This window comes from Pogona vitticeps, chromosome 2, assembly GCF_051106095.1.
Source record: "Pogona vitticeps strain Pit_001003342236 chromosome 2, PviZW2.1, whole genome shotgun sequence".
In the NCBI taxonomy this organism is placed as follows: Eukaryota; Metazoa; Chordata; class Lepidosauria; order Squamata; family Agamidae; genus Pogona; species Pogona vitticeps.
The window spans coordinates 85,600,183-85,625,488 of NC_135784.1; the positions used below are offsets into that span (position 1 = coordinate 85,600,183).

A 25,306-nucleotide genomic window follows, 5' to 3' on the forward strand; every position below is an offset into this window, starting at 1 on the left:
TCTTTTGTCATAGTAGGAGGAGTGGGTGGTCTGTACACAATCTGCAGTATCTTTCATTCACACTGTTCATAATAAAACCAGAGAACAGGCTGAAATGACAGGGCAATTAACCCTGATAACTCTTACAAGCACTCAAAATCTTAGCCTTTTGTTTCTAAACTGCTAATTAGCCATCATTCCATTCCTGAGATGGAAGAGCCCCTATTTAGCATCTCAAATGCAAGTGATTAACTTATGGCTGCCCTATGAGTCAGTCTCAGCACTAAGGAGGAATTTAGGAATGGTTGTATCTTAACACTCATTCTTCTAAAAGAGATTCCTTTTCTTATCATGTAAAAAGACTTGGCTTCCAATGACCAGACTCTAATACAGTGGACCCTTGACTTACAGACGACTCAACTTACAGACTTTTCAAGTTACAGACTTCTCTGGCCACAAAATTTAGATTCGACTTGCAGCCGGAGAATTGACCTACAGACCAGAAAAAAAAAATGGAACAAAAATAGAACAAAAACAGCCGATTATGAGATTAATCAGTTTTCAATGCATTGTAGGTCAATGGAGACTCGACCTGCAGCTACCATTCCAATACAGATTAATTCCGTAAGTAGAGGGTCCACTGTAATGGTAATTGTGATATTGAAGATAATCCTGGAGATCATATTTCAGGGCATCACTTGTATTTGTGGAGCAAAGGTTAGTTACAGGAAGGTAGTTTATGATCTTAGCCACACTCACCACCACAACCACCTACTTTTGAAGTTTGCTTTCTGTATCTGTGGGATGGCCTCATCTTAAATGCTGCAGTGGACAATATGAGGAAAAGACTTGTAGTAGGTCTGGTCCAGCTCTTTCCTAGCTGTCTTTCAAGTGAATTCATCAAGATGATGAAAAATGGGACATTATAGGTTGTGTAATTTGTTCAGCATCTCTTTCTGGTTTTCTTGTGGCTTTTCTATATACGTATATCTACTGTTATTTTTATGTCTCACGCAGGTGGAGGTGGAAACCGAAAGGGAAAGAGTAAAAAATGGCGCCAAATGCTCCAGTTCCCACACATCAGCCAGTGTGAAGATCTTCGGCATACATTGGGTGAGGAGTCATACCTTTGAGGCTCACTGCTATTTTCTCCGCCTTGCCCTGGAGGCCTCCACCCTGGAGGCAGAGCAGTAGGGGTGGAAATGACTGCTTGACACAGACGTTTGCTCATGTAGGCTGTCGTCATCCACACTTGTTCATATATGTGTCAGGTTATCATAGATAGATGTTAGGATCATAGAATTGTAGAATAATGGAGTTGGAAGGGGTTTATAAGGCCTCCTAGTCCAACCCCCTGATTATATTGCATATATTTACTTACTACTTCTCTGCAGTAAAACGGTGCCATAAGCTGTTCACAATGATGAATTTATCAAGAGACATAATTTATTAGAAAGCATATAAACTGAAAATGCAAATAAGACAAAGGTGGCAATTCAATACATGATAATCTGGCTGGATAGCTCATTGGTTTAGGTTGCTGGCTGGAGAACCAGAGGTTGAGAGTTCAGTTCTCCACTGTGCCTCCTGCGAGTAGAACTGGCCTGTGTAAGCCTTGAGCAGGTTGCACAGTCTCAGAGTGTGCCCAGAAGTACACTTCTGAGTACTCTGCACCTGGAAAATCCTGAAAAGGCTTGCCATAAGTCAGAATTGACTTGAGGGCATATTATTGTTGTTGCTGCTGCTGATACTACTGCTGCTGCTACTACTACAGCACTATGCCAGATCAAAGTTTATACAATCGTCAGTCCATCCTACTATAATGTTAGTCTAACTGCACTCCAAGGAGCCAGTGGGTGGGTAGTTCTCCTGAAGCTACCTGTCTCACCATCTCTTTTCTGGTAACAGCAGAAGGGACAAATTTGAATGGATTTGGCTCCAGATGCAGTCTTGGATAGCAGATTGGAAGAAGACCTCTTAGAGATCCTGAAAGAAACTTCTGCCGAGGGTAGACAGAACCGGGCTGGATCAGCAATCTGACCAGCTAAGAAGCAGAATTGCCCGATGTATCTTAGGTAAAGGCCAGCATTTTCAAAAGTGCACCTTGTGTGTCCAAAATGGACATTAAACTCTTTCCTGATCTAGTGCCCTCTGTAAAAAGGGAAGGAAAGCAAAGCATTGGATGGACAATCTGTATTAATCTCCTCCTTACTAGGTGAGCTTTGAGAGCAGAGAAGGCAGGTGGAAGGAGAGTGTCCTTTAGTCTTCGCAGCCTTCCCTCTTTTCACTCCTCAAAGCACCTTTGGCCTCATTTGAAGCAGCCGGTTTGCTCTTCTTCCAGTGGAGGTGGTTTCCATTGCTGTCTCTGGGACATCACCAGCACTTCTTTCCCTCTTCTAGGATCCAGATTCTTTCTGTGCAACACCAGCCATGTCCTTCCTAATTCTGGAGAACTTTGAGGTGTATAAGAAATATAAAAATAACGTGTTTGTCTCCTACATATGCAAGTTGACCTGGTAATCTGTTTCCTGCCAATAGATGAAGTCTTCGTTGTAGGTTTTTCAGGCTGTTTGGCCATGTCCCGGATACAGATGATTTGAGAAAACAGATGAAGTCCTGCTCAGCAAGTTGAAATCACACAGTCTTCTAAGTCAAGCTTCATTTCTCAATTGCAACTATAGCAGTTTCTTATGTGGTTTCTGTCTTGCAATCGGTGTCCTATCTCAAGGACCTGGCTGTGACGAAAGGCATTGACTTTTTCTTTTGGACTTCCTGTAAATCAGAGATGTGGTTTTACCAGTGCCATTGGGCTGCTGTCCCCATCAGCTCATTAGCTGTGCTGGCCAGGACTGGTGGGAATTTCTGACAGCATCTGGAGACCCACACATTCCATAGCTGTACTTAAAGTCATTGGTAGTAAAGGAATTGTTGGGAGGATCAGCTTATGCAAAATGCTTCAGGTGCAGAAAAGGGTGGCACACAGATTAGGGTGTCACTCAGTTAATGAATATATAGCTTCGGTTTCTTGTCACAAGCAAGACTTGCTGAGCCAGGCCTCCTTCAAAACCTCTGTGCTTATTAAGTGCAAGGTAGAAATATCAGCTTCCTCACAGATCTCAGAGGTTATTCTTTTTCCTAGGATCAGATGACTTGCATTAAATTTTTAAGAGAAAGTCTTTTACATCTGACTCGGATTCTAGTCTTTCTACAGTGAACCCAGATTTTGCTGTTTGATTTTAGATATGGATATGCTGTATTATAGTGCTGTATTATTTTTTCTGAGTAAGTTTTCTCTTACTGTGGTATTAGGTCTCTCACTTGCCAAAGTTTTGAGCAGTGTTTTGCTCTGTTTGAAGGAATTCTGGATGCCCGGCTTTTTTAAAAAAAGCCTTTTAAAACATTAAATAGAGAAGCTGATAGGTTGGGCACTGGTTTATTTTTGTGCTTCTGATCAGCTTGCAGTGTTAACATTGAATTCCATAGTCTAGAAGCTGCACGGGAGAAGGCCCTCTCCCACGTGCTTGTTAGGTGGGCTTCTGAAACTGACTGATATTTTCAGAGAGTCTCTCCTGCAGACTCATAATGAGACACCAACCTGGTTAGGGCTTTGAAGCCTAAAGCAAACACCTTGAATTGGGCCCAGAAGGCAACTGGCAACCAGTGCAGGTCTTTTAGTATTGAGGTCATACAATCATAATATCATGCCCCACTCAGAAGCCAATTGAAAATCTCAGACACTCTTCAAGGGTAGCTCCATGTTTAGCACATTGTAGTAGTAAAGACATGGTGTAACTAAGACATGAGTGACTGTTGCTAATCAGGCCTATTCAGGAAAGGTCGTAGCTGGAACACTAAGCAGAGTTGTGCAAGAGCACTCCTCATCACTGATGCCATGTGGGAGTCCAGCGACTGTGCAGAGTCATGGAGCAATCACCCCAAATTATGAACCTGACCTACCAGGGGGAGTGTGACCCCTTCCAGAACAGGTTGAATCCAATTTCCCAAATCACACTTTCTGCTCTTCAGCAGCACCTCTGTCTAGTCAGGATTTAGTTTCAGTTTGATCACCATCATCCAGCACACTGGTTCTTAACCTTTGTTACTCAGATGTTTTTGGGCTGCAACTCCCAAAAGCCTTCACCATCAGCTCTGCTGGCTGGGGTTTCTGGGAGTTGCAGTTCAAAAACACCTGAGTAAGAAAGGTTAAGAACCACTGATCCAGCGTATTTCCCAGAACTATTTGGAAGTACAAAGATTAAGCCCAGGATAGTTTGTATGCTTGCAAGATGCATGCTTTAGTTGTAAGCTATGACCCTGCCCATCAGTGGGCAAAATGTGACCCCCTCGGACCTATTCAGTTCATTTTCTCTCCTGTATGTTTTGTCTGTTGCTCACAAATGTGGACTGGGGAAGGGCTTCCTAGCATTGCCCATATGATATCCAGGCTTTTTCTTTGAGTGGCTTCACTTAATTATTCCTTCCGGTGTGCATTATCTTGTGTTTGCTGGAAGATGAAAATTCACTGCTGGTGCTCTGCCAGTATTCCAGTGCTGACTCTTGAAATTCAGATGTTTTCTGCATAGCTTAGCCACTTGACCTCTTGGAAGTTAGAGAACTGGCCTGATGTAGCCAGGGTAGCTTTTCTTCTCTCCTTCGTCTTTGCTATTGCAATGTTCCATCCGATTTCCTTGTGAAATGGCTGTTCTGTCTCAACTCTTTATAATACCCAGTGTGCAGCCTTGCCAAAATGTGCCCTTTTCAATGACATTTCTTTAGTGCTCTTAGATAACAGATACCAAAACTGTACAAGGGAGCCTACTGTTTGTAAAAGAGGTCCACACTGTATGGCGAGTCATTGATTGGCCTTTGTATGCTTTCCGACATATAAGTGGCCTCCTGTAATATGTGGAGTAGCTTATAGACATGTTTTATTCTCTGAAAGTAGCCTCCTATGGGGACCTTTCTTGGGATTCAGAAGACTGACAAGAGCTGTCTTCTTTTTTTGTTAACTCATACATTTAACTTTTGATAGATCCATCTTGTTATGGAGCTTTTAGGCCACTTTTGCTTAAAATTGACTGTTTCCTAGTGCTTCAGCTTAGCGTCACAGAACATGTTTTCAGTGTGAACTGTGTGAAGAAATCGTACTTTTGAATCTCCCACCTTCCAACGTCAATGGATGACTCTGGATTCTAGTATTATGAAAGGGAGAAAATATCTCCTTATTTACTGTTTCCACACCATGATGCATAATTTTGTACATCTGTATTATGTCTCCCTTTACTTATCCATTGTATATGTAAAGGAGTCTCATGGCACAGTAATTAAACTGCAGTACTGCAGCCAGCACTCTGCTCACAACCCAAGTGCAATCCCAGGTAGCCAGCTCGAGGCTCACTCAGCCTTCCATCCTCCCGAGGGCAGTAAATTGAGTACCCAGCTTACTGGGAGGGGGTGGAGGGGTGGCAGCGGCAGCCAATGTGTAGCCTGCATAATTAAAATTGTGAACTGCCCAGAGAGTGCTTTAAGCACTAAAGGGCGGTATATAAGCAGCATGTTATGATTTTCCTTTCGTAGATATCCTTATACAACAGTCCTAAATGTTGTATACGTACTTTCTTTGCAGAGCAGCTGCTCCAGTTCCTCAATCATTCTGGTTCCCCGCTTCCCTTTTTTTCTCCCTGTTTTTCTTTTTTGGCAGCTCCTCCAATTCACATAACTTGCTTTTTCAGGAATGGATTTCTACATAAAAGCATTTCTGTGGAAGAGCTCAAATTCTAGTACTGAAAACCAAATCTGGGCAGATCACATGTTCCAAGGAAGCTGTGGTTTTTCACCCATCTCCCTGGTCAACTGTCCTGCACCTGGCTTTGCTTGGTGGGTCTCAAGCTTCTGTTGAAAAACAAAAACAAAGTAGGTCCCACCAATGTAAAGTCTGCCAAGCCCTGCAGTAGAACACTGAAGGTTTCTCTAGCATTGCCATGCCCTGAACCCTTCACCTTCCTTCGTTCAATACACTCACTTCCTGTCAGAGAAGGAAATGGTGCCGCTTGCATATGGCCCCTTTCCCTTCCCCTCCCTTGCTTTCTGGGTGGCGTTGTTTTCTTTGAGTATATTGACAAATCAGGAAACCACAGCTTCCTTCAGAGAAACTGCTGCACAGAGAACAGAAGTACTCATAATATGCCTCGTCAAAGAGTTGGGGGCGGGTGATTTATAGAAAAGAAGCTTCCTAGGAAATGATGACTATACTGATGATTACAGTAAGGTGGACAGGATTATGAGGTACTACACATGTTTGTTGGAAACATTGGACACTGTGGCCAATATTTACAAGAGCCGCTAATAGTTATTGATTTAATGTTGCAAAAACATTTTAAGGGGCACACAGCCATCCACTTGTCAGATAAGATAGTTTTTACCAGAAAGGGACTGTTCTTCCTTATCAGAGACCAGCTTAGACCCAAGCCCAGAAATAATGCATACTATAGTGCTGTATTGGCTCGAGTATACCCCGAGAGCCCACAGTCCTACAGGCTTTAGTGAAGCTGTGGACAGGATATGAAATCCATAGTTATTGATGAAAATGATATCAGTAGGTAGTTGGTGGGTGTGTCTACTTTAACTCAACCAAAATTTTGTCTTGCCTTTTTTGCTTTTGTTTAGCAAAGTAAAATAAAATAAAATTTGTCTAGTAAAGGAAACAAAGGATACTAGCCAAAGAGTTGAACACTGATTTAAGTTGCTCTGCAGACTTTGGCCTCTCTGAGAACTTGCATTAGTTGCATGTTGATTCTGTAGTGCTTAGAGCACGGATGTGCAGAATGCAGTCCTCCAAGGCTGTTTTTGTGGCTCTCAGCTCCTACCTGGACTTCCCTTTTTCCAGCAAATAAATGTGAATTGCCCTTCTTGAAAGCTTTTAGGAGTAGCTATTCCTCTTTTAAATAGGTTTTAAATGCCTGCACTGTTTAGCAGTGGAAAAAAGGAGGAGGTGGTATTAAAACTAGCATTAAATTTCTAGCCACTTTGTTTCATTTTTAATAGTTTGAGGGCATTTTTGATTGTCTGTGAACCCTCAGAGGCAGAATATTGCCCTGCCCCCTCCTAAAAAGACCAGTGCCTGGCTTCAGGATGATATGATTTATTTATTTAGCTTATATGGCACCCACACTACCCAAAGGTCTCTGGGCGGCTTAGAACAATTTAAATATAATAGATACAGTGGTGCCTCACAAGACGAATGTAATTCGTTCCACGAGTAGCAATGTCTTGCTAAAAGTGGTTTCCCATAGGAATGCATTGTAATGCATTCCTATGGGAATCTCGCAAGACGAAAATAATTCATTCGTCTTGCGAAGCATTGGCCTTGCGAAAAACATTCGTCTTGCGAAGCACAGCCATAGAAGAAGCCGTCTTGCGAGGCACCATAGCGATCACAAAAACCATTTGTCTTGCGGGTTTTTTGACCCGCGAGCATTCGTCTCGTGAGGCACCACTGTATAAAACAATTAAAATACAATTTAAAATACAGTACTCTAAAAATTGCCATCAGGACCCACAGTTGATATTAGTTAAATTTAAATCTTCTGGAACAGGAAGGTTTTGACCTGGTGCCAAAATGTCATCAGCGTTGGCACCAGATGAATCTCCCTCGGGGTGACGTTCCATAGTCTGGGGCATCTGCCAAAAAGGCCCTTTGTCTATAAGCAATCCCTCTTACCTCCTTGAGGGACGGCTCTTTCAAAAAGGCCTTCCCTCAAGATCTTAACTGCCAGGTAGGCTCATATGGAAGGAGGCAGTCCTTCAGGTATCCAGGGCCCAAGCCGTTTAGGGCTTTATATGTCAACACAAGCACTTTGAATTGGGCTCAGCCAGCAACTGGTAACCAATGTAATTTAATCAGAATCAGCTTGATATGTCCCCTAGCGGCCCCACCAGTCACCAGCCGTGCTGCTCGATTCTGTTGCAATTGCCAGACCATCTTCAAGGGCAGCCCCACGTAGAGCGCATTGCAGTAATCTATATGAGATGTTACCAGTGCGTGTGTAACTGACATGAGACTCCGCTCGTCCAGGTAGGGCTGTAGCTGGTATAATTTCCACAGCTGAAGGAAGGTGCCCTTGGCCGCCGAGTCCACCTGGGCTTCCAGAGATAGACTGGGGTCCAGGAGCACCCCCAAGCTGTGGACCCTGTCCCTTAGGGTGAGTGCAACCCCATTCAGGGCAGGGAAATGGCCCTCCAGCCTGTCCGGCAAAGCACCCACTAACAGCACTTCCGTCTTGTCTGGATTGAGTTTCAATTTATTAACCCTCATCCAGTCCATTATCAGGTCCAGACACGAGTTCAGCACAGAAACCGCCTCACCTGGATTGGTGGAAGATGAGAGGTAGAGCTGAGTGTCGTCAGCATATTGCTGACTCCTCAGCCCAAACCTCCTGATGACCTTTCCCAGTGGTTTCATGTAGATGTTAAACAGCATGGGGGACAGTATCGAGCCCTGAGGAACCCCATGATAAAAAACGCCATGGGGCAGAGCAGCTGTCCCCCAGCATCAGTTTCTGGACGCGGTCAGCCAGGAAACACAGACAGACAGAAGTATGGGAACAGAACTCTCTGCATTTTAGAAGTACTGTACCAGATGGGGCACAATTGGTGTCTGCAAGAGAATAAAAGGTAAAGGCTTCCTCAAGCCTAAAATACCTGCTCTCTGCACATGAAACTGCCAAGTTCTTTCATGCAGGATGTTACTCTCCTGGCCTTGCCCCTTGTCTTTGTTTCTAGCTACCTCTTACTACTGTGAAGCCCCAGGCCAGGGCCAGGAAGCATTTGTAGGAGTGCCGTCACTCCCATCTTATTCTAAGGAGACTCAGACCTCCCCCCCCCCCGCCTTCTCTGCCTAGGAAAGAGAACAAGAAGGTGGACACTAAGGAGTTGGAGGAACTTAGAAACAGAGAGGGGCAGAAACATCAGGGGGTAGATACTCAGGATCTGGTGTTGGGAATGAAAGGGTTAAATGTGGCGGTACAAACCGGTGAGGATTTGGCAGGAAAAGGAGAATGGTTGGTGGAGGCGGGGTAGGAGATATAAGAGGGAGGCGGGATGACTTCCCGGGTGGTTGGGAGAAAGTCTGGGTGCAAGATCCCTGGACGGGGAAGTGGAAACAGGTGAAGGTGCCTCATGAGGAGGCTGAACGGCGGCGGCCCAGAACTCGATCCTCTTACTGGGGAGAGACAGAGGCTAAAGAGTGGCGTCGCCGTCTGAGAGAGGAACGAGAAGCGGTAGCTCGAGAAATTAAAGCCAAGAAATCATGGCATCTTTCCGAACTCCAGAAGATGGGAGTCTTCCCGGACCGTGGCTGGCCAGTCCGAGAGAGGGATCTGCACTCTGGGGTTGGACCGGAGAAGAGGAAACCCTACCCTTACTAGCGTCGGAGGGAGACGACGGAGACCCCGAGGTTCCTGAGAAGGTGTTATCGGGACCATGGGAGTTTGACGAATTGAACCATTTTGTTATTAACATTTGGACACCCTTGCAGTCACGTTTTAAACAGCAAGAGACTTTAGAACCTACACACAAGTTCCTGTTAATGTTGCTGGTTTAATAAATGAAGACAATATTGTTACGTTTAAACAGCCTCATACTTTATTTGGTGTGACTGAAGCCCCTACAAACGAACCCTCACAACTACCATGTCTCTGCATCTTGTGTGGTTAGGATCATACCAAATTCAACAGGATATTCTATACTGAGGAGGCTGGCCTGTTGCTTCTCTTCAGAAATCAGATTTCTAAGCTTGTGCTCTTCCATCAGGAGACTTGCCGGGACTAGTGAGTCCTGCAGAAACAGAAGTCCTGGTAATACAGTTTAATCAGGGAGCTGAATGTCATTTATCTTCCCTCCCTCTGGTCAAGTCAGAGTTGACAGAAGTACTTAGACCTGTCTGGAATGGGTTAGTTCCTTGGTACTGATTAATGCTTATTCTCTTTCCAGAACGGGACTACCACAGCTTGTGTGAAAAACAGCCCATTGGCCGCTGCCTCTTCCGGCAGTTCTGTGAAACCCGACTTGAGCTTATGCACTGTGTTAAGTTTCTGGATGCTGTGGTAAGCACAACCCCACGTGGATGCGCTCGTTCGTGATGGCTTGCGATCAAGGAATCTTGGCATGTACAGTCCTGCTATTACCCTAGTCTCCATATTCCATTGAGGGTTGAATCCCGTCTGTTGTAGTTTAAAATATCTGAAAAGGATCAGGACGCTGAGTTCTCTGCAAAGGATCCTGTGATCCATGATGAAAGATGTTCTCTGGTCTCTCTCACTGCAAGAAAGTGGGGGTTTGTTTCGGGTGATGTCTGTATTTTTATTCCTAATTGGAGTAATGGTGACACTTCCATCTTCTCTCTGCATACAGGCAGAATATGAAGTCACCCCTGATGAGAAACGGAAAGAGTGCGGGCAGCGCCTGATCGAAACATACTTGACTCCCACGGTGAGAATCTTCTCAGTTTAGAGTAGCCAAGCAAGGAATACCCTTTCAGTGAGGTGCGGTTAGTGCCCTAGTGCCCTAGGTGTACTTAACCTAATGGAACAGAGTGAAATGTATGCCTTAAAACTGCCTACATAAAGAGAACATCTCTGTGAAGACCTGGTTTTAGTAGGTGACATCCCTGGCCAATTCTAGGGCCCACAAAAGAGTTAGTAGTTCTGATATCCATACCTTAGGTTTTTCATTTTTGCATATGAAAATATTGCAATAATTTACAATAATTTTAATTTTTAGTATTGTGTCTCTTAATACTGGAGAGAGATGTGCTTCATTCATTCATTCATACATACATACATACATACATACATACATACATACATACATACATACATACATACATACATACATACATACATACCTTACGTCGTGAGAAAGGAGGCCCTGGGCCAGGCACTGTCTGTCCCCACCTACCCCCCAGTCTGCCTCTGGCCCTTGCCCCTGATGTAGCACTGCTGCCTTCGGAAACAAGAAGACGGTGGCTGATGCAGCTGTCCATTTCATTGCTGGGCTCTGATAGAGTGCTGCAGTCTCTCCAAAGTGCCATCCTGGCAAGCTTGATATGGTTTTGTTCTCTGGTCTTTAAAATGGGAGGAGAGGGACGGGAGGGCCTGCAGCAGTCTCGTCCTGTTGTTTCTCCCTGTGGCTGCCTCCCCTGGTAAACTTGCTGGTGGGTCCTGAGGGCCTGAAGGGTACCTTCCTTGGGCTTTCCTCATACCTGCTATCAGCCTGGTGATACTTGCTAGTAGTACCGGCACCACTCTGATTCTCCTGTTTGACCTTCCTCCTCAGAGTGCGGACCACGTGCCTGAAGTGCCTGTGGAACTAGTAAATCTGTGCTCTGAGCGACTGGAGCAGGAACCTGGTAAAGAGCTCTTTAAGGAATCTACCAAGTGAGTGGGGGGATTGGGAGGCATTTGTTTTATGGTGTCCACATTTCCTAGGGCACTGTTCACTGACTACTCCGTGAGGTCTGACTGTTACCTAATGTTTGTCTAATGGAGGAGGTTATTTGTCACCAACAAATCTTGGAACTGGTCGCACGAGTATTATTTTCTGGATGCTGGAGAGCCAACAAACATCTTGTATTAGAAAGGGGGTAGATGTATTTGTGTGTGTGAGAGTGTGTGTCCTTAATAACGTTTAAGTTGTGAGCTGGTTTGCTCCACTCTTGGTGGCAGAGCAGTCATTCCAGCCTGCTGTGATAGTCCAGAGGAAGAGACCTTCTTTTCACTTGTGTTGTGCCTCCTTTGAGAACAAGGCATTTCGTTTGAAGTCTGAAGGCATGTGGTGCAGCGACCTTTGCTGAAGCTAAGGAGGTCTGTATTTGATCATCACTTGGATGGGAGGCTGCCTGGAAGCCATAAACATGCCACCTTGATTCAAGCAGGAAAAAAGTCAGAAGGAAACCAAGAAATAAGGAAGACCTAGCTTTTGAATCTCTCATAATTCCTTGGCAGTTGACATCTGTCCAGGCTTTCTCTGGAAAGTGATTTTGGGATGGCTGCAGAGAATATTGTGATGTCCGTGAAACTGACGACAGTAGTTGTAGTAGGTGACACTAACAAGAAACTTCTTCAGAGCAAACTTTGTCTGGTACACTCTGCTTCTGCTTTCATCTTGCTGCACCAGCCAGTCTAATTCTACTTTCAGTTCTTAGGTTTTGCTATTGCAGCTCTGCAAGAGGTTCTGGCAGAATCATAAGCAGTTGTGGTGTATGAGTCAAGAGTGTGTCTTGTTAGGAGAGTTCGCCCTTGAAGTGCTGCCCAGATTGACTATTAATTTCTCTGGATTTTCCATGATGTCTACTGGCCTTGAAACCTTCATCCTTGCCTCACCGAGCCAAGAGGTCTTCAGGGCACTTGGGTAGTTTCAAGCTTATTCTGGATAGTCCACTCTTGGTCCAGAGGAACCTCAAGCTCCACGCTTTTTATTTTCTTGTGCAGGAAGCTCATGCTCTCTTTAACAAAGCCTGCTTCCTTTCCCTAGGCTCATCCATGACTACCTTAGCATGGCACCTTTTGCTGATTACCTTGACAGCATTTACTTCAACCGTTTCCTGCAGTGGAAATACCTAGAAAGGTACCCACCCAAGTCCTGTATGTGGACTGGCTTTTGAAAAATTTAGTACTTGCTACATGATGTAATGCAGGGGTCCCCAGCCGTTTTCATCCCGCAGACTGGTTGGGGAAGGCGGGACACACCCCACGCTCACACGTATGCGCAAATAAGCACAAGAGTGTGCATGCACAATGGCGGTGCAGCTCTTGTGTAGGTGCGTGCTCACTCGTGCACATGCACAAATGGCAGCACGAGTGCACACATGCGAATCAGCTGTGCGGGGGTGAGTGCGTGCAGGGGGTGGGGCAGGAGGTCTATCTACGCGGCATGGTCTGGCTCAGGCCACAGACCGGCACCAGGCCGCGGTCTGGGTATTGGGGACCTCTGATGTAAAGAATGTATCTCATACCCTTGTGAGCTTCGTGGCACAGTATTTAAGCTGCAGTACTGTAGTCACGGGATGTGGTGGCGCTGCGCAGGACGTGGTGGCGCTGCGGGCTAAACCGCAGAAGCCTGTGCTACAGGGTCAGAAGACCAAGCAATCTAAGATCGAATCCACACGACTGAGTGAGCTCCCGTCGCTTGTCCCAGCTCTCAACCTAGCGGTTCGAAAGCATGCAAAAAATGCAAGTAGATAAATAGGGACCACCTTGGTGGGAAGGTAACAGCGTTCCATGTCGGAAGTCGCACTGGCCATGTGACCACGGAAGATTGTCTTTGGACAAAAATGCTGGCTCAATGGCTTGGAAATGGGGATGAGCACTGCCCTCTAGAGTCAAACACGACTGGACAAAAATTGTCAAGGGGAACCTTTACTGTAGTCAAAGACTCTGCTCACAACCTGGGTTTAATCCTGACCGGCTCAGGTGGCTGGCTCAAGGTTGACTCAGCCATCCATCTTTCCAAGGTCGGTAAATTGAGTACCTGGCTTGCGAAGAGGAGGTGGGAGACAATGTGTAGCCTGCATAATTAAACTGTAAACCACCCAGGGAGTGCGCTAACATTGTGGGGCAGTATTTAAAAAGCTCACTCTTTTTTTTTTTTTTTTTTGCTTTTAATCTTTTCTTTCTGTAAAGAAAGAGGGTGAAGTTCTCTCCAGGATGTGTGCTGACTTTGCCTATTTTTAACTTTTGCATTTTCTATCCATGCAGTCATAGTCTCAGCTGTATTTCAACTCTTCAAAGCTGCATACAGTATGTGGCTTATGTAAATGGTACAACAGAAGTTTCTTAGTTCAAGGATATGTGAGGAACTATTTCACCCTGTTAATGGATGACTTTGAGTTCACTCGAGCTTCTTCTGATCTGTTCTCAGGCAGCATGTGAGCAAGAACACTTTCCGCCAGTATCGTGTGCTAGGAAAGGGAGGCTTTGGAGAGGTATGTAATCTGAGCCACCTTGAGGAGGAGGTAGCTCCTCTGACTGCTCCCAAGAGGCTATTGCATGGAACAGGGACTTCTGGTTACCTGAGATACAGATGCTCAGAAGGACCTGTCTCATTGTGGACAGGCAACTGTAGCATCCTGTGCTCCTCATAACAGTGCTTTATATACAGAGGAGGTACAAGAACTGTAACATTATGAAGGGACTCAGCAGGAGTCAGATCTTAAACCATTTGGTCTGGTTTAATTTGAACTGTTAATTTGGTTACATTGTTCTCCTCAGAGCAACAGATCTGTGAACCATTTTTTTCCTAGGGAAAAATCAGGCTTTCATTGGCCAAAATCCTGTTGCTTAGAGTAGTAAATCACACTAGAGTAGGCCCCATTTAGGTCAATGGAGATTTAGTGACTTGGTAGCTCTGTATGTTCCATTGATTTAAATGGGCCTACTCTAACAGCAACTCACTGTGTTAGTACATTGCAGTTAGAATACACCCATTTGAATTAACAAAGCATGCAGAGGAGTTGACTCCCCAGCTCCCTTTTGACTCAGTGGGCCTATTCTAGTGTGACTTACTGTGCTGAGCAACAGAATTTTGGCTGTAGTGTATCACAATAAAACCCATTCGATCTCTGAGTTGCCACATTTTGGCCTAAGGAAGAGTGATCCAGTGAGCCTATAAAAACTCTGAGACTTGCCTACCTTATATTATGTAATTATTATTATTTTTCTTCTTCCCTCAAAGGTGTGTGCTTGCCAGGTGCGGGCCACTGGGAAGATGTATGCCTGCAAGAAGCTTGAGAAGAAGAGGATAAAAAAACGAAAGGGAGAAGCCATGGCTTTGAATGAGAAGCAGATCCTGGAGAAAGTGAACAGTAGGTTTGTAGTAAGTACATAGGAACTGCTTTCCTTCTGCACTGGGGTTCAGGCAGGGCTTGGTGGTGCCCTTGGCTCTGGTCTACCCCAGTGAAACACTCACCAACCTACCTGTGATAGAGCTACTGCAATGTGTGGAATTAATTTATTTTTTTTAGCCATCTGAATGAGAAGAAGACAGGGCTTTGCCCTTCTGGACCAAGTGCTGAGCTTCCAGGCTCATATCAGACTGTTTGAGGCTGTTTTGCCACTAAGGTTAAAGGTTAAAGATGGCCCTGAAACTAGTTGCCAGAAAATGTTGGTGGGGCTGGGGAATTTTGCTGTGCAGGACTTGATACACTGAAGGACTTCTAAGGGGTTATGATAACACAGCCATTCCATTACTGGTTGGATTTATTTATTTGTTACTGAAAGGAAACAAATAAATAATGGGGGTCTTTTTTCCATTTCTCCTTAATGAAGAGAGAGAGAGAGAGAGAGAGTGTGTACATATATATACAAATACATATACATACATATACATATATACTTTTTTTTTCTCTCTCTCTGTCTCTGTCTCTGTCTCTCTCTCTCTCTCTCTCTCTCTCTCTATATCTATCTATCTATCTATCTATCTATCTATCTATCTATCTATCTATCTATCTATCTATCTATCTATCTATCTATCTATCTATCTATCTATCTATCTATCTATCTATTTGTCTATCTCTGGACGAGTAGTCCAGATAGGCGGGGTATAAATCAAATAAATAAATATCTAGAGAAATAAAGTACTATATATATATTACTTTAAGAGGTGGAAAGTCCCCCATTGAAAGGAAATGTGTTCTGTACAGAACAATATGTGGTTTCTTGCCTCAGATCACTGTGGCAAAGGGATGTGGCTCTCTATGTGCCCTCAAGCCAAGTAATCTCTCTGTGTTTAATGTATTTGGAGACATCTCTGGACAGATTTTACACATGAGAAATGAGGCAGACTTGTGATGTTTGTCATTAAAAGTCTTGAATGGAGCTGTGCACTCTTGTGTTTTCTGTTTTTTTAATTTGTAGTCTGGTGGGTAAGAGAGCGGCCATTGTCTACTTCCAGATGTGACTTTATTTAAGGATCTGGCTAGTGGAAGACCACAGGAATTCTCTGTAGTAGAGAAGGATTGGTTTGGTTTGATTTGCTAATTACTGTTGCCCCTCACTCCCCTGCCACTCTGCTTGTGTCAAGAAATGTATAGATACATTTGGCACAATCTTGACAACACTGAAAACATATTTGGGTGCTATTTGTGGTGCTCCTTTGAAGGTTGCATCCGAACGTTTTCCCATTCCTCTTGTGCTGTGAAGCAGAGTTTCTCCTGCACAGGATATACCAGGCTTTCGTTCGTTCGTTCGTTTAGTCGTTTAGTCGTGTCCGACTCTTCGTGACCCCATGGACCAGGCTTTATCTACTGCAAAAGTTGATGCAGTTTTGCACTGTTGTCTGTGGGTGCTGGGCTACGCATGGTCTGAGGCTGATTAGCCTTCTTGTATTGTAGGTGAGCCTGGCTTATGCGTATGAAACTAAAGATGCCCTCTGCTTGGTCTTGACTCTCATGAATGGCGGGGACCTGAAGTTCCATATCTATCACATGGGAGAAGCAGGTTTTGAAGAGCCACGAGCTGTTTTCTATGCTGCTGAGATATGCTGTGGTTTGGAAGATCTCCACCATGAAAGGATAGTGTACAGGTGAGAATGGAGCTCTCTACGCATAATCATAGCTCAGACTGGCCATCTTGGTCAAGAAAATGATTTGTATAATACTCTTGAGTGTCGACACAGTTACTGTTGAACAGGAGAAGAAAATCTGGTACCTTTCAATTCTCAGGCTGGTGGAAACATGGAAAATTTTGGGTAGCGAGAGTTGGGCAACTGGTTCTGCCTGACAAATTTCCTCTTTATGTAAGTGAGGATTCTGATTCATACCTTCTCATGATGTGCAGGGTTTCTAACTAGTAGGGATTCTCTTTGACACCTCTGGAGTCTTGCTGCAACGTGTATGTATGCTGGCCCTGAAGGAACAACCCAGAGCCTTTTGCCTTACAAAATCTCTTCTCCTTTTTTAGGGACCTGAAGCCCGAGAATATCTTGCTAGATGACCATGGTGAGTAAAGGTCTCAATGTAGATCCTCTGGCGAATTGTTGCCTCCCCCAGTTTTTTTGCAACTTTATTCTGGGTTGAGGGGAATCCACAGGCTGGACACTCGCATGACTCACTTTCCTTTAATAAGGTCACATCCGCATTTCTGACCTGGGTCTCGCTGTTTATGTTCCGGAGGGACAGACGATAAAAGGTCGGGTGGGAACAGTTGGCTACATGGGTGAGTATCCAAGACGTGCCCTGGTGAGTGGACTGGGGTCAGTGTGGAGGCTGTCAAGCCCATCAGAGCAAGGACTCAGCATCAACGCCAGAGTCTTCTCAGAGTCTGTAGTTCACAGCAGAAGGAGGTGCTTTGGTAATAGGATCCCAGTAAAAGCGAAGCTTCAGTTTAGCAATTTTGTAAGACCTGAACCCCAAGCTTAATTTTAGTATGCTTGTATCACTTGAAAGGGGCACATTAAGTCTTCAGATTATACTAAAATAGCATTTGCCACTGCAATGCATGCCCTTTGCTTCTGTCTTGAAAATGATTTACTTAACTTGGAACTCTTTCCCTTGGAACTTGAGTCCTAAAGTCATCGACTTCCACCAGGTTTAGAGGTGAACGAAAATCTCCCGCGTTCCTCTAAAACAAACTCATCCCTAATATTTCTGAGCAGTTGTAGTTTAATCTGCTCCCTGCTGGACAAGCTGAGGAAGTTGGGTGGAAGGCAGGAGTGAGCATTTTTCTGGAGTACACAAAGAAACAATTTGCTTGCGTTTTGGGTGACAGAAGGGTATTGTTTTTCTGTAAGTCGAGCCGTCTGTAAGTCGAGGGTCCACTGTAGTTACCAGATTGTGCAGGAGGGTGACATCTCTTGCCTCAGATAATATGGGATCATAGCAAAGTTGTTTGAATTAGTTAGAACTAAGAAAATTATTTGGAGTTCATTTTTGCCCTTGATTTGTAATGGGACATTCTGAGGCAACACCATCTAGATTCTGCTGTCTGGAAACTTGATTGTAACTGGATGACATAAATTGTCCCCTGCTCACTTTGTTTGTTGATTTTAAAACTTCTGCAAATATGGATCTTGCATTGTTTGGTTGGAAGGGAAAGGAGCATGGGATTTATGAGACAGCAAGGGGCAATGAGAATAAGAGACTAGAGCACCTGGTTATACAGATGTGCATGTTTTGATAGCTTTTCTTTGTGCTCATCTCTGAATCACAGCTGTGGGAAGGTGACAGCCATTCCTGTCTACTGCGGCTTCTCATATTCTTCTGCAACCACAATAAGCATGAGGCTGGGAACAAGTATCATTCTGATCTTAGGATACTGGGATCATAGGAAGGTTCCTTGTATGGAGTCAGACCATTAGTTCACCTAGCTTAGAACAGCCACTTCTTGGGATTTTAGGCAAAAGTCTTTCCCAGACTTTCCCTAAAGACTGACTCTGCATTTGGCTGTATGCAAAGCTGTCAGTCTGTCACTGAACTTGTCCATATTCCCTTGATAGGTGATTCTGTATTTTGCAAAGATACACCAAGCCTCAATCAAGTATCTCTTACTTCCTGCAGCTCCTGAAGTGGTGAAGAATGAGCGGTACACATTTAGTCCTGATTGGTGGGCCTTAGGATGTCTGCTCTATGAGATGATTGAGGGCCAGTCGCCCTTCCAGCAGCGCAGGAAGAAGATCAAGCGTGAAGAAGTGGAACGGCTGGTGAAAGAAGTGCAGGAGGAATACTCAGAGAAATTTTCGCCTGCTTCACGCTCTCTCTGTTCCATGGTAGTAGTAGTAATAATAACAATTATAATCATTATAATTTTTAAAGAAGATTTAAAAGATACTTAGGTTTTTGGTTAAAACTTTTATCTGTTATATAACACCAGTCAATGTTTTTATAATTGTGACTGTGCCTGGTGTTTTTGAACCATCATCATCATCTAATTCTAAGGTTATTAGATGCTGTATCATCGAGTCGAGACACTGTCAAGAAGCCACATTGGGGAATTGTAGTCCCAACTGCTTGCTTCTCTAAACCACTGAGCTATCCACCAGGCACTTCCCCTGCTTTTGCCACTGCAAAAGTGATGACTGCTATCTTCAGTGTGGTTTGTGGGTGCCGCGAAATATATCCCCAGAAATCCTAATTCTCTGGTGGAACAGTGTACTGTAGCTCTAGCTGTGCTATTGGAAAGGAAGATTGTGCAGGCTTCCTTTGCTGCTTTCTCCTCATCTCCTCCAACTTCAGTGCATTGAATCCTTCTATATTATATCTCCTTTTGACAAGAGGGTTGGGTGAAGAGAGACTAGAGGAAACATTGCTTGTAGGGAACTTACTGTAGCTATACCATGATATACAGGTTGGTTCTTGTACTTCTATGTTGCATCCAGGACATTGTGGTCTGTAGCCATTATGTCTTGAATGCAATCCAAGATGTGGATTGGGTAGCCCTGTTATGTCCTTGAATGCATACAATACTTACTTTCAGTACTGTAACTACAATGAATGGTAGCCTTTAAACCCTGGAAATGTTGATTGGCCAATTGAAAGGGTGAAATATAAAGTTTAGAAATAAATAAATGTTAAAGGGAATAGACTTCTTCCTGTTGTTCATCTCTTAGAAGAGAGAAGCCTAGGCAAATGTATCATAAATAAAAGTCAAGATGATTAGAAAGTTCCTGTAGTTGTTTTGTTTTTCCATTTTCATATTACCATTTGTTGGCATTTAAGAAGAGGGTAGGAGTGATAGTCTGTCATTTTTAATCAAACAATTATTTGAATCCATAAATGAACTCTGTAGTCTAGGATCAAAATGTTCTCTGCAGTTCAAAACTGCAAAGAAAGGTTCAAGTTTTCGTCCATTTTATTTTGTTTTTAATAGTATGAAAATGCTGGTGTTTTTTTTAACAGTCTGACTATAATCCTGGATAAAGGTCTGTTTCTGATTGTAGAAACTGCAGAGCAGTGCAGGCGCCTTCATTTGATTTAACTGTGCTGTGTTTTAGCTCCTGTGCAAAGATCCACTAGAACGCCTGGGATGTCGAGGTGCTGGTGCTCAGGAAGTGAAAGAGCATCCTCTCTTTAAATACTTGAATTTCAAGCGTTTGGAAGCTGGGATGTTAGACCCTCCATTCAAACCTGATGTAAGTTCAACATGCATGTATGGGAAATTGGGTGCTACTTTATACAGCTTCATATCATGGGCCCATCTAGCCCAGGGACTGTCTAACAAGGCAGGCAGCAACTCTCCTGGGTTTCAGGCAGGGGTCTTTTCTAGCCTGAACTGAGGACCCTTGGTCTGATGTGGTGGCCTCCCATCCAGATGCTAACGATATCCATCCCTATTTTAGAGATAAGAGTTTGGCTTTGTGGTCTTTGATCACTGTTGCGCGTGGAGGAAATAAGCCCCATCATAGTGCTCTTTTCTGCCTTCTTCCTAGCCCCAAGCTATTTATTGCAAGGATGTCTTGGACATTGAGCAGTTCTCCACAGTCAAGGGGGTTGAGCTGGAGCCTATAGACCACGACTTCTACCATAAATTTGCCACAGGAAGTGTCCCTATTCCTTGGCAAAATGAGGTAGGTGTTTTGCGGTGGTGTAGAGACGGATACTTCTGAAAAGAGAGCACATGCTGAATCGTCTGCTCTTTGCTGAGAGTGGGTGAAAAACTGTTCCACAAGGGGCAAGCTAGACATTGCTTACAGAAGCAATTTGGGCCTAGTATCACAGAGGTGCTTTGCTGCTGAGGTCCCTCAGTAGAGAAGGTCATGGGTGAGCCCTTCATGATCTCCCCTTTTCCCTCCAGATGATAGAAACAGAGTGTTTCAAGGAGCTGAATGTCTTTGGTCCAGATGGAACCACACCACCTGATCTGGACTGGAAGGGGCAGCAGCCTCCCTTGCCCAAAAAGGGTCTACTCCAACGTCTCTTCAGCCGACAGGTAAAGAGTCTGAGAGGAAAAGGGGACTCTTCCCCCCCACACACACACACAACCCCCATTGCACTGGGATCCCTTCTCTTATGTGTTTGTACTACATTTCTTTTTATAACCACACAATTGAGCATTGTGTCCTTAGAGCTTTATGGCTTCACTTAACTAAAAAGCTCTCTGAATGGTCCAGAGCTGAATACTTAATAACAAAGCAGCAGCATCCTGGATCATCAGATGCTGACCTGGTCCCTCCGTACCCAGGTCATTCATACTTAGAATGGTGTAATCATTCCAGACTTCCTGAGATCTTGTTGACAGACAGCCTTGCTCCTGGTGGTGACTAGCCTTGTGCCTCTGGGGCAAATAGTCCTCCACGTGAGGTTTAAAGTCTCTTCATACAGTTGGCCCATGTTGGCTGTTCTCCCCTTAGAAATTTCTAAGGAAATTGGAGAGGAGTAAGAACAGGTGTGTGTAGAAGGGTTTCCCCATTTGTTCTTCTCAGATGCTTGACCCTTCCTTTTTTTTAGTAATAGTAATAATTTTGTTCTGTCAAGTCAATTCCAACTTAGGATGACCCTTTCCATGGTTTTCTAGGTAGTGAAAACACAGAAGTGGTTTAACTAATTTCCTCCTTCTGAGAGTATTGTGAGACTGTGCAGCTTGCCCAAGGTCACACAGGCTGGCCGTTCTGGGATGCACAGTGGGAAATCAAGCTCCCAACCTCTGGCTCTGCAGCTGGATACATAACTCACTGAGCTATCCAGCCAGTTCTTTCACTTTTAGGGTTCCATGGTTTAAATAGTAGATTTGTGTCCAGTATCTGTTTGGAGAATGCATCGTTTCTCTAATGCTAGAGGCCTGGCTCATAACCATCATGCTGGGTTCATTAGGAAATACTTGCAGGTAGTATACAATATGGGAATGCTACCCATACAGATCATTCTACTGGGTCCTGGTTCTGTCGAGCAGCTTACTCTGCAGGCCAGGAGAGGCCTTAGGAGAGCGCAGAGTAATCTGGCTGGAGCTCTTACAGCATGTATTTTCTTTCCAGAGGTGAACAACCTCTTCTCTCCCAGCTGCTCTGCTCAGGAAAATGACTCCCTGGCGGCCCAAACTCCTCCCTGTGGACATGACAAGACAAGGGGATGAGGACTCTGCCTCTTCAGTGCCTCCTTCTCCCTCTCCCAGTTCCACCCTCTCCCCTCCAAAATATGCTGCTTGCATGCATTAATGTCCCTTGAACCACTAATCCTGCTTCCTGCAAAGCACCATGAATGTCTTGCTTCATTCTTCTGGCATGGAGACAGTGGGATTTTTTTTTAAAAAAAAACATCTTTTCTCTCCTACTGCCATGCCTCCTTTTTGTAGCTTGTCTACAGGGGAAATGAACAGTTTCCCTCTTAATTCCTGTATCCAAAGTCCCCCAGCATTTTCTGAGAACAGGACTGATGTTCTGGGCCTTTTCTGTTTTCTGCAGCTAAGCCACACTGTTCTGTTGCAGTTGTTCTAAATGAGTGTGTGAGTGAGTGAACAAATGAACGAACAAATGAATTAATGAATTGAATAGTTCACATTTCCATCTTGTGCATTTTTTTTTCTGGCTGCAGTTTTACTTGGCCTGTGGAAGATCCCACCTTTGACGTGGATTTGCTGATACCTAACATAATTTAAATGCTCCACAGTCTACAATATGCACTGAATGGGAGAGGAAAAAGCGCAGCCTGGCTGTGCATAAACCCGACTGAAACTCTAGCAAGAGTTTCTCCCCAGTCATGCAGATTGGCTGCCAAAGAGCACTGCCTTGGGAGCAGTTCCTTGAGCAGAGTTACTTTTGATGCTGGGCCTGAACATTCATTTCTGAGAAATGGTGTCTTTTTGTAGGGGTGGGGGTGGGTGGGAATGAGACTTCTGTGCCTGCCTGCCTGGTGGAATAACAACTGTACTCACCCTGTGCCTGCTGTGTGCTCTCCTTTTTCCTTTTGCTGCCCTCCGCTTTTTTATTTTATTTTTTTATTATTATTATTATTTTGCTGCCGCCACCGCCTCCCTTTGTTCTCCAGGACTGTTGTGGAAACTGCAGTGAAAGCGAAGAGGAACCCACGCGCCTATAGGTCCGGCCAAGCCGTCTTTCCATAAGCCTGGCCGAGCCACCAGCTGACACGAGGAAAGAGGTGGTCCAGACCTCACGGTGGCTTGGCTTGCAGGGTAGCACGTGCTAGCTCTACCCGTAGGGGCTCATCGTTACAGGGTGACAGAAGACACTTGCCCTATGGAGGAGATACTCCCAGGCTGGGGGAAACGGGCATCTCGGGCAAGATCTTCAGAGGACAGGGAAGGGGTCGTCCAACCACACTTCCTCTGAAGCAGAGAAACGAGAGCAGGAACTAGTGAAACCTTCCAGGGCGGGCCCTGGCCCCGGCCTCTGGCCTCCCCTCTGCTCACCTCCTGGAGTTGGTTTTATATATTTATATTGATATATCTATGAATGTATGTATATAACATATGGTAAATTTTTAATTGTTGGGAGGGGAGTGGGGGCCCTTCTGCCTCTCTCTCTCTCCCCCCTCCCCTCTTTTTCTCTCCTGCCCCTACCGTCCTTGCCTCATCCTTGTGAACACTGTGCATCAAGAACTGCTAGGAACCAAGTAAGCAAAACTGATCCCCGGCCCTCTTTCATGATTCTCAAATACTTCCTCTGAGGACTACCCGTTCTGGTTGTGGTGACCAGGGATGGGGAAGCTGCGGTATGGCAGCTGAAATACAAGAGCAGCCGCCACTGGCATTCCCTAGTTCTCCCTCTCCTGTTTCCTTCACTCCAGCGGACTCACTGTGTGATGCCACGGTGCACTGCAAGCATGGTGGCAGCATTTTAAAGACTCCCTGCAGGGTGGTCAACACGTCTAGGCAGCAGCTGCAGCTATGTTCTTTATTGGCTTAATGTGGGAGTAAAGAAGTCCTAGAATTGTTAGATTGGCATATACGTTTCCAGCATGGCTGATGGTAGCATACTGGTTTCTGGCTTTAATTTATCTGTCGAACTCCAATAAGGTCTGGTATGAATTGGCAAGAATGGGAGTTGGAGAATGTTTGTCTTCTGTTGGGAGCTGCTGTAGGACACGAGTCCATTTTCTTGGACCTCCTTCCCCCCCTTCTGTACCACTATGCCCCCTTTTCCCCCCTTCAAGAAGTGAAGTCATGCTATTGTTTGTCTGTCCTAATGATGTATTCCAAAGGATGACTCGAAAGGGATCGCTTGCCAGTTGTGCAGATGCCTGCACATATTCAAGCCTGGAAAATTGAGCTCTCTCTCTTATGTCCAAAGGGACAGACTACATGAGGAGGCCAGGGAGCAAATCATACTTATTGCAAAACAGGTGCTAGGGCTCTCAGTTTGGTGGAGCAGCACTGAAAGCATGAGGTCAAGCTTGTTTATATATCCCTTGTGCAATTTTCCCAATATACATTGCACTCTGGAGGCACAAAAAAATATAAGCACTTTTATTTTTATGCAGTGGGATAAAGCATCAGCTTTGGGGCCCAATTAATTTGCTCCTTTTGGCTCAGTACAAATAAAACGACCTGTGCCTCATGTAACTTGGTCCAAACATCTGGCTCTTTTCCTCATAGGAATCTCTGCTATGGTCTTCCACAGCTGGGAACCCAAGTCCTCGGGGGGGGGGCTGCACTTGCAAGCCCTGTAGCAGAGCAAACCTGCTCCGGTTCTCCTTTCCAGCTGGACTAGTGGTTTCCAGACCTGTCCTTTCCTTGGTTCCATGTTTTGTGTGCATGTTGTCAGTTTCCCAGCAGTTCTCTCCAAATTCGTATGGAGTGGATTGGGGGTGGGGGTGGGGGGCCTTGTCGCAGGGCAATTGGCCTCCTTTTCCAGTTTATCTGTGGTACCTCATGCTCGTATTGCACTGTTGTTTGTATTACTGAAACTGTTTGGATTCATTTGTTCAGTGTAAGTGCTGGCTAGCCTTGCTGTGGTAGAGAAGTAGACTAAATCACCAGGTGCTGAGTCGTCCCATGGTGGTGCTCCATCAGACGCATCAACCAGGCTGCTCCTGAATCAGAGCAGCTCTAATTCATTGCTTTCTGTGTGCCTGAAAGAGCCTTGATTACTGCCTTCCACCTGTGACTTCTCTCTGCACCTCCTTATGCCTTTGACAGCCTGTCATTCAACTTGTAGATGACACATCACTGTTACCTTTCTTACACCTTCCCTTGAAAATTCTAGTTAAACATGTTATGCTTTTTTCCAGACAGCTTTAATGTGTGTGTGTCTTCTTCTTTGAGCTTTATCATTTGTATTTGCTCTCACTCGGCTTCTCCCTTGAAGACCTCTTTTATTTCTGGCCATCTGAGGCGGAATATTTGACTGGAAGATCATGTATGAATTAAAGTCATCTGGGCCAAAA

The 25,306-nt window shown here is 44.8% G+C and overlaps 1 protein-coding gene across 3 annotated transcripts in view; it reads left to right on the forward strand.

The window, feature by feature from the left end:
• The window catches only part of GRK6 (G protein-coupled receptor kinase 6), a 34,414-nt gene extending 9,108 nt beyond the window's left edge, over positions 1–25,306 (forward strand). The window contains exons 2-16 of one of the 3 annotated variants that reach the window (XM_020790428.3): positions 997–1,092; positions 9,970–10,082; positions 10,390–10,467; positions 11,314–11,414; positions 12,511–12,603; positions 13,897–13,960; positions 14,710–14,850; positions 16,367–16,557; positions 16,935–16,972; positions 17,100–17,189; positions 18,530–18,738; positions 19,963–20,100; positions 20,398–20,535; positions 20,763–20,897; positions 22,949–25,306. In XM_020790428.3, coding sequence (XP_020646087.1) covers positions 997–1,092; positions 9,970–10,082; positions 10,390–10,467; positions 11,314–11,414; positions 12,511–12,603; positions 13,897–13,960; positions 14,710–14,850; positions 16,367–16,557; positions 16,935–16,972; positions 17,100–17,189; positions 18,530–18,738; positions 19,963–20,100; positions 20,398–20,535; positions 20,763–20,897; positions 22,949–22,999 — 1,676 coding nt within the window. In that variant the 3' untranslated portion in view covers positions 23,000–25,306. Of the gene's footprint in view, positions 1–996; positions 1,093–9,969; positions 10,083–10,389; positions 10,468–11,313; positions 11,415–12,510; positions 12,604–13,896; positions 13,961–14,709; positions 14,851–16,366; positions 16,558–16,934; positions 16,973–17,099; positions 17,190–18,529; positions 18,739–19,962; positions 20,101–20,397; positions 20,536–20,762; positions 20,898–21,939; positions 22,122–22,948 lie in introns of those variants that run through there. The other 2 variants (XM_020790436.3, XM_072989912.2) reach the window with 2 other exon arrangements.